This window comes from Taudactylus pleione, unplaced genomic scaffold (assembly GCF_031769625.1).
Source record: "Taudactylus pleione unplaced genomic scaffold, aTauple2 ptg000041l, whole genome shotgun sequence".
Classification (NCBI taxonomy): Eukaryota; Metazoa; Chordata; class Amphibia; order Anura; family Myobatrachidae; genus Taudactylus; species Taudactylus pleione.
Window position 1 is genome coordinate 58,146,514 of NW_028284443.1, and position 14,377 is coordinate 58,160,890.

Genomic DNA, 14,377 nt, shown 5'->3' on the forward strand with positions numbered 1-14,377 from the left:
ACATTATTACTCAGCTTTGATTTCCTAATTTTACCAATCTTTCCTTTCTCATCTGCTAATTCTTACAAAACATCAACATAATATTTGAAACAGATATACCACTCTTAGGCGTGTGGTCGTGCTCTGATATACACATGCCTTGGTGTTTTCAACCACCCAAGGTGTGCATATATCAGAGTGTGACCGCACACCAAGGAGTGGTATATCTATCTTATAAAATGGCCCTGGAGAATGATGTAGGGAGAAACATATACAGAATAGGCTGTCTAATTTGAACTACTTTCAATGAATAAACATATAACTGATAACAGTGTAAATAAAACAGTTGAACATTCAGAATTGGCTGTTTAAACAGTTAAACATTAATGACTACTGTCACTTTAAGCGTGGTTCATTTTGGAAAGAAAGCATGTGTTGAACAGTGAATTGTACTGACAGTGAGTGCTATATGCTTCTTCAGGGCCAAGGCTGGCATGTTTACTTACTGTTGTGCTGGATTCTGAAGTGGCTGCTCAGGTAAGTCCTGTTCAAGTTCTTTGAACAGATCACTATTGTATCAGTGTGGTGAGGATTGATGTCAGGTGTGTGGTGAGGATTGATGCTAGGTCCTTTAAGTTATGTAGTAATTTTGACATTTCTTGAAATGTTTCTGTCAGAAATGTGTATTTGTGTCAGTGAGGCAGTGATGTGCTGCTCTTCTGTGAGCAGCATCTCTGTGCGAGATGTTATTGTTTACACTTGTGGAGTGATACAGTTGTGGCTACACCATACACAGCAGTATAAGGAATAGACCAGCAGAGATATTATTGCAGCATCTGATTAGCAGAACAGATACATTCCATGTTCGATGGCCGTTTCAATCATTCAAATATTTTTTTTCAGGGGCTAAATATATATATATATATATATATATATATATACATACAGGCAGGTGCATAAATATTGGGACATTGACAGAATTTTCATATTTTGGCCTCTATTCACCACCACAATGGCTTTGCAATGAAACAGACAAGATGTGCTTTAACTGCAGACTTTCAGACTTAATTTGAGGGTGATTACATCCAAATCAGGTGAACGGTGTAGGAATTACAACGGTTTCTATATGTGCCTCCCACTTTTTAAGGCGCCAAAAGTAATGGGGCTATCAACTCAAAAGTTATTTCATGGACAGGTGTGGGCTATTCCCTCGTTATTTCATTATCAATTAAGCAGGTGCATTTGGAATCAGTTGCTGTCGACTCTCAATATGAGATTCAAAGAGCTGTCACTATCAGTGAAGCAAGCCGTCATTAGGCTGAAAAATCAAAACAAACAAATCAGAGAGATAGCAAAAACATTAGGTGTGGCCAAATTAACTGTTTGGAACATTCTTAAAAAGAAAGAACGCTCCGGAGAGCTCAGCAACACCAAAAGACCCGGAAGATCACTGAAAACAACTGTGGTGGATGACAGAAGAATTATTTCCCTGGTGAAGAAAAACCCCTTCACAACAGTTGGCCTAATCAAGAACACTCTCCAGGAGGTAGTTGTATATGTGTCAAAGTCAACAATCAAGAGAAGACTTCACAAGAGTGAATATAGAGGGTTCACCCCAAGATGTAAACCATTGGTGAGCCACAAAAACAGGAAGACCAGATTAGAGTTTGCCAAACAACATCTAAAAAGCCATTACAGTTCTGCAACAACATCCTATGGACAGATGAGACAAAGATCAACTTGTACCAGAGTGATGGGAAGAGAAGAGTATGGAGAAGGAAAGGAACTGCTCATGATCCAAAACATACCACCTCATCAGTGAAGCATGGTGGTGGTAGTGTCATGGCATGGGCATGTATGGCTGCCAATGGAACTGGTTCCCTTGTATTTATTGATGATGTCACTGCTGCCAAAAGCAGCAGAATGAATTCTGAAGTGTTTTGGGCAAAATTATATGCTTATATTCAGTCAAATGCTTCAGAACTCATTGGACGGCGCTTCACAGTGCAGATGGACAATGACCCAAAGCATACTGCAAAAGCAACCAAAGAGTTTTTTAAGGCTAAAAAGTGGAATGTTATGCAATGGCAAAGTCAATCCCCTGACCTGAATCCGATTGAGCATGCATTTCACTTGATGAAGACAAAACTGAAGGGAAAATGCCCCAAGAACAAGCAGGAACTGAAGACATTTGCAGTAGAGACCTGGCAGAGCATCACCAGGGATGAAACCCAGCGTCTGGTGATGTTTATGCGTTCCAGAATTCAGGCTGTATTGTCTGCAAAGGATTTGCAACAAAGTGTTAAAAAGTGAAAGTTAGATTTAGGATTGTTTAGTTTGTCCCATTACTTTTGGCCCCTTGAAAACTGGGAGGCACATATAGAAACCATTGTAATTCCTACACCATTCACCTGATTTGAATGTAATTACCCTCAAATTAAATCTGAAAGTCTGCAGTTAAAGCACATCTTGTTTGTTTCATTTCAAAGCCATTGTGGTGGTGAATAGAGGCCAAAATATGAAAATTCTGTCAATGTCCCAATATTTATACACCTGACTGTATATATATAATGCTTGGTAGAACCCTGGCACTCGTGAAACAAATCCAATATCTTGCTCCGGTGCCTTCCTAGAGGGATAGCACCCTCAATAATTAGAAATGGGCAAACAGGTGTCCCACGGAGACTGATGAATCAATGGTGTACAAACCCCCTTGCTGGGGTGTCTTTATTCAACGTTTCAGAGATCTAGTACCCTTCCTCAGGAAACATGCATTAGTAGTAGATATAGACCCATCAGCTGGGTCAACAACATCTCACAGTCCTTCCAGATGCCCCTTCGCAGACCGCCCTCAGCTCCTTCCCTCCTGCTCTCATCCCTCTCTGCCCCTCCTGTCCCCCCAAAAAATCATGAAATTCTCTGCAAAACTCAGGTGACAACACAAATAGAAATAAATACTGTACACCATCGGCCAGACTCGCAGGTGCTTTCCATAGGCAGGAATATAACTCGATAATTTACCAAGAATCGTGATTATAATCACGGGTGTAATTTTAGCAAACTCGGTCCTAAATACAAGTTTAAAATAGACTACCTCCTAAGCTGTGTGTTTGGCAGAAACATACACAGATCAGTGTGATCTGTGTGTATTTCTGCCTGTAATTAGCCAAAAAAGGGATAAATAAAAAAAAATAAAAAAATTAAGTTGGGTCCCCCCCCTAAAAGCATAACCAGCCCCGGGCTCCTGAGCCAGTCCTGGAACTAAAAATACAGGGGACAAAATGTGTAAAGGTCCCTCGCATTTTATGAAGCATTACTGGACTCTGTGAGCTGGTCCTGGTTTTAAAAATATGGGGAAAAATGGTGTAGGAGTATCTGTATTTTTAAAAACAGCACTGGACTCAAACTAGCTGGAGTGTAATGCCGCAGCCAGGGGACCCTTTCACTGGGTTACCCTGGCCAAAGCATTAACACCCCAAAATAATCAGCCCAGGCCAGGGATTTAAGGGGAAGTGAGGACCCCACCAAAAAAGGGGTCTCTCCTCTCCTGAGCACTCCAGGCCTAGGCTGAAGCTTGGCATTCTTTCCTGAACCTCTGGCTGGTGGGTGCAGGGGTAATAGTGTTAATAATAGATGGGTACTATTGTTTTTTTTACAGTGGGACTACAGGTGCCAATGTGCCTGCCCTTTGGCACTTGTGGAACTACAAGTGCCAACAGGCAGTCGGCACCTGTACCCCACTGTAAAAAAAATAGTAAAAAAACCCACAGTACACACACCCCATAGAAAGTACAATTTTATTACACACTAAACACACTCACACATACTCACCTTCTCCTTGGTGGTTGGTCCCCTTCTCAAGTAGAAATCTATGGTTATCCCTAAAAAAAATATTAAATTCTCACTTACCTCCTGGTGCAGGTCGTTAATTTTCTCCAGCCATGCCAAAAAAAATTAACCGAATAGCACGACCCCTTGGACACTGAAGAGATATATGTGTTTCCTCATACACCTCTACCCTGGTAAATTATGGAGACCTCATGGTTTCCATAATTTGCTGGGACACCAGCCAATTAGAGGGGACCTTTTACTGCACTAGAGTAAAAGGCTATTGATTGGAAGTGAGCCGCCAGGCTGTCAGTCAAGAGCCATACGGCTCACAGCCAATCAGCAGCCGCTTACTGTAGAGTGTCTTCTGATTGGCTGGTGGCCTGGCAAGTGACGGAACACACAAGGGCTCCGTCATTTAGTGGGGAAGAGATGTATATGGAAACACATACATCTCTACATTGTCCGAGGGGTCCATGCTATTCGATTTTTTTGGCATGGCCTGGCTTCTACTGGAGTAGAGGACCTACCTGTGCCAGCAGATAGGCGAGGTTTTTTTTGGGAAACCCTTGGGGACAATCACCGGGGAGAAGGTAAGTATGTGTGAGTGTGTTTAGTGTGTAATCAAACTGTACTTTCTACGGCGTGTGTCCTGTTTTTTTTATTTACTATTTACTACCAAAGGGCAGGCACGCTGGCACCAGTAGTCCCATTGTAAAAAACAATAATACCCATCTATTATCAACACTATTACCCCTGCAACCACCGGCTAGGGGTGCAGGGAAGAGCCCCGGGCTTTAGCCCAGGCCTGGGGTGCTCAGGAGAGGGGAGACCCCTTTATTGGGGGTCCCCATCTCCCCTGGGATCTTCGGCCTGGGCTAATTAATTTGGGGTGTTAATGCTTTGGCCAGGGTGACCCAGTTAAAGGGTCCTCTGGCTGTGGCATTACAGTACACCCTGGCTAGTTTGAACCCGGTGCTGGTTTGAAAAATATGGGGACCCCACGCCATTTTTTCCCTGTATTTTTAAAACTAGAACCAGCTCATAGAGCCCAGTACTGGTTCATAAAATATGGGGGACCCATACACATGTATTTTTAGAACCAGGACTGGCTCAGGAGCTTGGGGCTGGTTATGCTTTAAGGGCGAATCCAAATCGATTTTTTTTCTATTTTTTTTATTTTTTTACACAAAATACACACATGCAGCCTGCACGTATTTCACTGATATGTGCAGGCTGCATGTTCGGGTGTGTTGGGCTGTGGTCAGGCACAGGGATAAACATAATCACATACACCATCGAAAGACACCATTCAGCAAAACACAATTCTTGGTAAATGTCACGGTTTCAGCTGTCAAAAGTCTCCCGTGTTTCAGCGATGTGAGTGTTTCAACTCAGACCAGACATGATTCTTAGTAAATTTACCTCTAGGTCCTCAAATTATTCTCTTCATGTAGCAGGTCCCTCTCACTTTACTAGGGAAGTGGGCAGGTGATGGGAGGGTAGTGTACTCTTCTGGGAGTCTGGAAGAACTCCCAAAAATTTGTGACCTTCAGGGAACGGCAAGTATAGCTCAATTTGCTGTACTGACTCTGGCCCTGACTCAGAGCCGGACACTCTGACCAGAGCTCTCGCTCTGAATCAGGGCTGTCCTAGTTAAATTTGGAGTGGCCTTTTGGACGCTCGCATAGCTGTGGGTTACCACCCACAGCTTATGCGAGCGTCCATGATGATGGTCGCGATGGTCAAGACCATTGCGACCATCGGGCTTGCGATGAGACCCTGCGGTAGGGTCTCGCTGCCTCAAGCCCTGGAGTGATTTTGGCTCTATCAGAGCCAAAATCACTCCCACTGACATCACTAGTGATGTCAGTGGGGCCGGACCCAGACGGTAGGCGTTCTCATGGGAACGCCTCCGTCTGGCAGCTACGCCCCCGGCACGCCCCCACCAAAGGGGGCATGCTGTCACTCACCATCGACAGCACGCCCCCTTTGGTGCGAGACCCGGAGTGACAGCTTGGCTGTCGCTATCCGGGTCTCGCGCATGCGCACGACGGAGTTCCCTCCGTCGTGCGCATGCGCATTTGGGTACCATCTGAATGAGACCCTGTGTTTCATGTGATATTCTCATAATACTGTGATCAGAATACCAAAAATTTCTTCCCATGTAAACAATTTTAATTGATTTCTATGTCCTACTGGAGATCGTCAGATCAACAGTGTAAAACCATTATCAAGAAATACATATGCTGCATGATACCACTGAAGTTAATTCACACGCATATGATGCAGGCATGCAGCATGTATTTAAACTGATAATAGTAGTGACATTCAACATGTACAGTATTTCACATGTGATGTCTCTGCTTTAAATCTGTACACATAAATCACTCACAGTCTGTCCTATTGGTTCACATCTAGTAAGAGGAAATAAAACCTGCCTTATTGAAATGCAAGTGGGGTAGTACATTTTCCTTTCACTTTATTTACCAGTCAATTTCAAGCAAACATCTGGAAGAACTGCTCTTATATCTCATCATTAAGAACAAAGTAGCCGTGTTTCCAATAAATAAGACATTTATGGTGGAATAAGAAGAATGTGTGTTAGTAGCAGATGTTTATCCACTCATTAAAATCAGATTATTGCTTCCTTCACTTTACATTACTCAAGAGGGTGCCTGCTCTAAAGCAAGCAATAGTTACAGTGCAACACACAAACTAAAATAAAACATGACATTTGGTTAAAAAAAATTTTAATCTTACACCGTACTGCATTGTCCTCCATACCGTCCTCTGTAAAGCCAAACGGTGCATTGAAGAAAAGAAACAAAGTTTAACAGCAATAAATCTGCATTGTATGTCTTATTTAATAACAGACAGCAATGATGTGCTATTACCCAGAGAAACCAATCAGATATTATCTTTTATAGGTCTAACTAAATGCTGCTATCTTATTGGTTACTTTGTGTTACCGCCCATGATTTCTTTTGGACTATGGTAGTCACAATCTGCATGAGGGATGATTTACTAGCATATGTGAATGACATTTAGAAGTGCAGAAAACAATTAGAATTTAAGTCTGATTAGCATAATGTAGATTAGTCTAATGATAGTGGATGTCTGGTTGCGTTGGGATACAGAAAATGGGAAGTAAATAAATAACCCCCTTATGTGTGCTTTTCCTCCCTCAGAATGGCACTATTTGCACCTACTCACACACAGGTTATGATATGTTCTAGTTGAATGACTCCACTACATCTGCTCATTTTTAGTTCTAATTTCTACCCTGGAGTCAATAAATCCAATACACAGCTGTTCATATTATTTATCTGCAGGTGGATGCTGAAGATTTATTTGAAACATTATAAAAAACTGTCCTTGTTTGCAAAGATTTATTTACAGCAAACATTGTCTAATAAATATACAGCTGCATTTTTTAATGGAATAGCAGCACGATGAACATTAGCGCTTATTACTGCTAATAGCTACTGTACATAATAAAGGAAGAGTAAGAAGTACACATCTGTTTTCTATTGATAAGAGAAAAAAATGTAATATGTTAGCAAATTTAATGTTATTCAAAATTATTCTTAAGAATGTAGCACATCTATGGATGCTGCAATAATGTACTATGGGCCTGATTCAGACCTGCTCGCAAGCGCTATGCGCTCGCAAGTGGGTTGATGGTGGGGCATTGCGCGGGCGTGCGAGCCCCGGAGCGAGTGAGCAATTCACTCACTCCGCGGCTTGCTACAAACAGGGCAGTTGTTGATGTTGATCAACAGCTCGCCCTGTTTTGTAGGCGGGGAGGGGGGTGGCTGGTCAAACGGAGGCGTTCCTGAAGGAATGCCTGCAGTTTGTGGGCGTCCCTACTGACATCACTCGCGATGTCAGTAGTGAGCTTCCTGCTCTATTAGAGCAGGAAGCTCACTGGGGCTTGCAGGAACAAGACCCTACCACAAGGGTCTCGTCGCAAGCCCAATGATTGCGATGGTCGCGACCATCACCTGGCCACTCGCAAAAGCTGTGGGTGGTCACCCACAGCTCAGCGAGCGGACAGGAGGCCGAGTAAAAAAAAAAAAAAAAGCGTCCACCCTGATTCAGAGCGAGCGCTCGCTTTTTCTGAGCACCTCTGAATCAGGCTCTATATACAAGTTGGTATATGTAAGAAAAAGCTACTGCTATCCTTTAGACATACTTATGTGTAAAACTGGGCAGACATGGGATGTAAGACCATAGTCTTGAGTGACAGGCTCATGATATATTATAGCCACACATGTAGTTGGCTGAATTAGATGACATTCATTCATTCATTTATTCATTCATCTGATTATTATTTAGGATATTCCACTTATTTTTTGGCCACCACAGGTCACTTGACTGATGTTACCTGTAAACATGCACCTTTCAGGAGCTTGTCAGAGCTGTCGCTATTTGGGATCAGTACCATAACAGTGCCGACCCCACCCACCCTAAATCTGTGACATCGCAACGTCACACCTAAGGGCCGCCAGCTCTGGTAAGTAGAGCACTGCCCGTAGCATCCTAAGGACACTCCAAGCAGCTCCAAAGGCTGCAGAGTGCCAGTCCAGAGTGTCCCTTGGATGCTCCGAACAGCTCTGCAGTAACGCTTCTAGCTGCAGGGTGCTCTTCCAGGTACTCTGCAAGCCACATGTAGGTGCCGTGGGGCAGCAAGAGTGAATGTTACTTATTTAAAGCAACTTTTATTATAGATATAGTTGTCTTTTATCCAATAATATTTTAGTATGAATGTAGTGGCAGATTACAATTTGCTATTAATCACAGGTGTCTGTTGACTAATATTTGGCGATATGGCTGTCTTATATTTTAGCACCACTTATAATAATTATAAAAAAAATCAACTATTGCTGCAATTTATCAAGTAACTATAGCAATCCTGAGATGGTGAGACCAGAGCAAGGAGTGCAGAGGTACTTGTACTGCCTTGATTCCTGCATATTTTTATCATCATATGGGGCTAATGTTGGCTCTATCAGTGCTATCTCTGGCTGTGACCTCTTCATTTTATTCAATTATTCATTCATGCATTCATTCAATCAATCATCCATTTGTCTCCAAGATAATAACAAAATGACAGTGATTTTGCTTTGAAATGAGAAAGCAGAGGGAAGCACAGGCCCATAATACATAATAGTGCTGCCTGGGATTCTGTTCGCTACGGGCATAACAGCCCTTCTTATCTAGGGAAGCACTTTTCATGTATAGATGTTGTGGGCAAAGCATTTATGAATGCTGTGCAAATAATATTGATACCAGGAACCACATGGCATGGTGCTATTAGAGTGCTCTCTTATAGAGTCTTTGGTGGCCTGTAAGACCTCTGTTTGTTTGTTCACTAAATGGCATGGTGACTGATCCCAACACTGATCCTGATCTTAAGAGAGGAGGGAGCCCCGGGTGGGGAATGCACACAGGCCCCCTCCTCTCTCCTCGGCGGCCAGCAGCTGACTGACGTGGTTGGCCGGCCTCCACAGCATGAGTAGACTCTGGGCACTAGAGTGCGTCCAGAGTCTACTGCGCATGCACAGATCGCTGGGGAAATGGTGCGGCTGCCATTTTCCCGGCGATTTCCTCACTGTGCATACGCAAAATGCTGGAAAAATGGCAGAGACGGCCATTTTCCTGCATTTTCAGCAGCGCAGAGACACCCGATGCGGGACCTCGGAGAGGTAAGCTTTAGAAAATATAGGTGCAGGGTTTACAGTGCGGGCCCCCCCCTTGACCCGGGGGCCCGTGTGCACTGCACACCCTGCACCCATTATTGATATGCCCTGATCATGGTGATACCACTGACTGCTGTAGTTGTAACCTCTTAGCTTAGCTGTAGCTACATCACTGTCAGCACAATTAGGGCCTGATTCTAAATTATAACAAGTTCGGATGTGGCTGCATCTCGCGATGTTTTGCAGACTGCATATGTGCTGCAGCAATCATACGCTTATTTGCGTATCTATGAGCAATGTCTGTAGACGCATTTCTTGTTGTTTCTCCCCATCCAATGGGCATTACTGAGCGTCATCTGGGTGTATCCACATACGAGAACTATCTCGTAGCCAGACTTAAACCATATTCATAGAGTCATGGTAAGCCAGGTGGATGCCTACTTCAGGTGTAGCTTTTGCACCTAGCATGGGGTTGGTGTAAGTGCTGATAATAGTGATGATGGTTGCTTTAGAGGATGAAGAGCTGGGGACATTGCGGTGACAGAGATCTGTGCGATGCAGAATACGAGTGGATACTTGCATTAGAATTCCAATAGCTTGTGGAATTTCGGCAGTTGTGTGTGACACAGAGGGGCCCTTAGTCTTTAGTCCACATTTTAATAAATAACATATCAAATAAATGTCTCTCATTTCTTGGAGTTAGTCACACTTGTGACCACATTTGTTTTTTTTTAAATATTGTCACCGATTTTTGTGCCTGAATTTTTTTTTGCGATAGAATTCTTCCTATCTTTAGTCTGCAGTTCTGCAACTAGCCCAGTGCTATTATATTTTTGCTTAGTTCAATGTGAATTTTTTTTAAATTAAGCATTAGCGTTAGTTGGGAATTATTAATTATTGCAAATAGCTGTCTGGAATTAACATTTTATTGTCCCTGTAAAACATTTTTGAGCCAACAGAAGGCACTTTAAGAGAATTTTCTACGTGTTCTAATGCTTTCCTGCTGCCAAATTCATGTATGTATCACAGGAACTTTCTCCACTGTACGGAATTTCTTCCTCCTATATTAGCAGCACAGCTCAGAAGTTTTCCGATTGAGCATTCTCGCAGGAGCACTGTATGATGCCATCTTCTTCATATACTGTTCTGATCCCAACCTTACCTCAAAAACTTCTGTATACAGAGAGATGTTAATAGAACAGGAGGAGGAAGTGCAGTGAAAATGGATCATCACTCTGGTGGAAACATGCTTGATGGCACTGTACTGTATGTGAAGGTCAGTCTGCCTGTGCTGATCACATTTGCCTCCTTACTCCACAACCTTAAGCTGATTATTATGTTCTCTTATATTTTAAATCAGTTTTTATTAAAGCATCACATCAAATCACATACAAGTGTCAGAATGTTCCAAATATATACAAGAACAGCAGAATATATCCATGTTCACGGTTGCATATAACAACATATATAAATGTAATAATCATAAGCATATCGTGTTCGTCCAATACTGATTATTATGTTTCAGATATCATCATAATAAAATGTAATAATAAATGACATACCAATCTATCCATGCTCGTGTCAGCAGCAGTTGTTGGTCTCTCGTGTAAACTGTAAGGTTTTAAATGCATATTATATCTTCCTGAAAATGATCTCAAAGTCCTTGATGAATGAAATGATTTAGGCTGGCCACATCCAAGAAACACCTGCAGAAGGTACAACAAAATTAATTAAAATTGCATTTATTAGTCTTTCCCTTAGTTGAACATGTCACAAGTCTTCCCTTGCACTGACTATATGCCAACTATTTTTCAGCGATCATACAGGCAGCTCCCTCTTGCACTCATTCCAGTCCTCTTGTACTGATGAATTTTCCACCACCATGCAGTAATCATAATGCCAGTCACCCCATGAAATGATCCTATTGCCAACAACCATGTTGCATGGATCCAAACTATAGCCTCCTAGTTGGATTTATGCTTTAACAGCCCTACTTTACACTGATCATATTGCCAACTTTCCTAGCATTGAATCCACCATAAACCCACTTTATACAGAACACATAGCCAATCCACCTTGAGTTATTGCCATTGCCAACATCCTGTGCACTTAGAACAATTGTGATACCCAATTAACTTACATCAATGTGAATGCCTGAAAATGACAAAGTAGATTTTAAAATCACTTCATCCAATATTTAATAATGTGTACAGAATAATATGGACTGTATACATGTAGTGGATGTCTTATCCATAAACCTATCTCCAGAAAGCTCCACATTATAAAAATGAAAATTAGTAAATGATTGTGTTCATTTAATTATTTGATGTTGGTTCTGTTCTATACACAGACATGATCACCAAATGTTTCTTACTGCAGTTACTATGATGAGCTCTGCTCACACATTTAATGAGGGGTAAATGTCATAGGCAGTGTGGGAAAACACAGTGACATTTATTAAAGTATTTAACAGATTTTAGGCATGGTGCTGTAGTTCATAGAAATGTCCCAAGACTACTACTACTACTACTACTACTACTACTACTACTACTACTACTACTACTACTACTACTACTACTACTACTACTAATAATAATAATGAATTGCATATATGTTGTATATATGAGCCATAACAGTTGAAGGAATTGTAAGAAAATGGATATAAAAAATGTGCATAGCCATAGACTATTTTACGTTCTGAAATATAAGGTGATAAGTCTAAATGGATTTCCATGACATGCAAGAGATGATTCCAAGTACAGCGTATTCTGTTTCAGAATAAGTTTCCATTAATATTCTCTAGTGCAATTCACAATGTTCTCTGTATCTTCACTTAGGGGTATATTTACTAAAGTGTGTGTTTTTAGAAGTGAAGATGTTGCCCATAGCAACCAATCAGTTTCCAGGTATTATCTACATAATAAGCAAGAAAGTGTATGTGTCTTTCTGTCTGTCTGTCCTTTATGCATGGCCAGAGTTATGTGCCTAGCTCCACCATATTTGGCACAGTGGAGTAGTTTGACCAGGATTAGGTTTTTGGATATGTTTGAAGGGCCATGGAGGTCTACATGGTGACCACAAAGTAGGCTGTGGAGTCTCTGATATGAAATTTTTGTTTAAGTAAGTTTGCTCAGCATGTCTTCCAGTGCCTAAAACTGCACTGATCTGAAGGCACAGGCTGATATGTACCAGTGGGGGCAGACCGAGCTCCAAGAAGAGCAGTGAGTCCGAGGATCCACTGTCACACTGCACCTGCACTGACAGTTACTAATTTCCTCCAAGCACATTTTTATATGCTGGTCTGCAGAGATTTCTGCTCGGCAATGATTTCTGTTCTGCGCTGATTTCTGTTCTGTACTGATTTCTGAAACTGCAGTTATTTGGGAAGCTGTACTAATTTCTGTCCTGTAAGTCACTCTGCTCCTGATACACCCCATTCCAAACATTCATAGAACACACCTGCCTGCACTGTCATTTAAAGTGCATTGTTATCTAGGTGTGAATGACTTCTGTGTTCCTTGTCAAAGCTTTCCCCATTTAGTATACCACATTCAAACTACAGTAATGGTGCATACACACGGTCAGATTTTTCTTCAGATCTGAATGATAACGATTTTAAAAATCATTCAATCGTTCATATTTGAAGGAAAATCTGACATATCTGACATGTTTGTCAGATGAACGATGAATGATGCGCGTTCCCGCTTGTCAGATAATGATATCTGACATCTGATGTGTTTGCAGTCAGATTTGGAGGATTCCATTCACTTTAATGCAGTCAAAAATCTTTCGTAGTTCAAATCGTTCATAAAATCATTAATCAAATCATTCAGATCGCTCAGATCATTCAAATCGTTCAAATCGTTCAATCATTCAATTGTTCATCTGACACATCTGACAAATCTAACCGTGTGTATGCTCCATAAGTTTAGACAGTTTTGTTTGGCATTGAGGTGGGGGCCTCCAACAGCCTTTTCATTCTGGCTCCAAATGGAAAAACAAACAATATTGTTTATACCTCAGTATTGAGATAACAGTGTCTAAAGGGGGGAGCATGTGGTGATAAACAGTAATATATATATAATATAAGGTATAGGGCAGAGGGTGTAGAGATATGATATATAATGGTTTACTTCACAGTATCCATGCCCTTCTTGATGTTACAGCAGGTGATTGGATAAGAGTGGCTGCCCCCTCTCCTGGTGATGCTCTGCCACCTCTGATGGGAAATGCTCGGCAGTTGGAGCCCGGTGGTGCCCTGTACCGGGAATACACCGGGACGGCCAGTAACCCTGGGGACTACAGAGAGTGGCACAGCGCGGGTCTTCTACCGGGCTGCTTTGATAAAGATTCCCAGGTGGATGCGAAACGCATCAAGCCAGAGACTTTTTTGCTGATAAAACTAGATTTATATGGATGGCTGACCAGTCTAAATCTACTTTCAATTATCCTCTACCATGGCCAATATCTTGGAGGAACAACTTCTAATAAGACGGAGATTGGACTCTGGGTCTCAATCAGACTCGCTCACAAGTGCTGAGCGCTCTCAAGCGGGTCGATGTTGAGGCCATGCGCATGCGCAGCGGCCGCACTGTGCGTGTGCAAGCCCCAGTGCAAGAGAGAAATTCTCTCACTCCAGGGCTCACTACAAAAGGAGCAGCTGTTGATGGTGATCGACAGCTCGCACCATTTTGTAGGCGGGTTGGGGGGGTGGCTGGCCAAACGGAGGCGTTTCCAGAACACCTGCCATTTGGTGGCAGCCCCACTGACATCACTCGTGATGTCAGTGGTGAGCTTCCGGCTCTATTAGAGCCGAAAGCTCACTGGGGCTTGCGGCAGTAGAGATCCTACCACAAGGGTCTCGT

At 42.3% G+C, this 14,377-nt stretch overlaps 1 protein-coding gene across 3 annotated transcripts in view; it reads right to left on the reverse strand.

Annotated features, from left to right (window-relative positions):
- The window catches only part of GPC6 (glypican 6), a 754,231-nt gene that overhangs the window by 90,509 nt on the left and 649,345 nt on the right, over positions 1-14,377 (reverse strand). For 2 of the 3 annotated variants that reach the window (XM_088457092.1, XM_088457109.1), the window contains exons 6-7: positions 11,075-11,218; positions 6,571-6,600 (exon numbers count right to left, since the gene is read on the reverse strand). In XM_088457092.1, coding sequence (XP_088313218.1) covers positions 6,571-6,600; positions 11,075-11,218 — 174 coding nt within the window. The remainder of the gene's footprint in view (positions 1-6,570; positions 6,601-11,074; positions 11,219-14,377) is intronic. The other variant, XM_088457100.1, reaches the window with a different exon arrangement.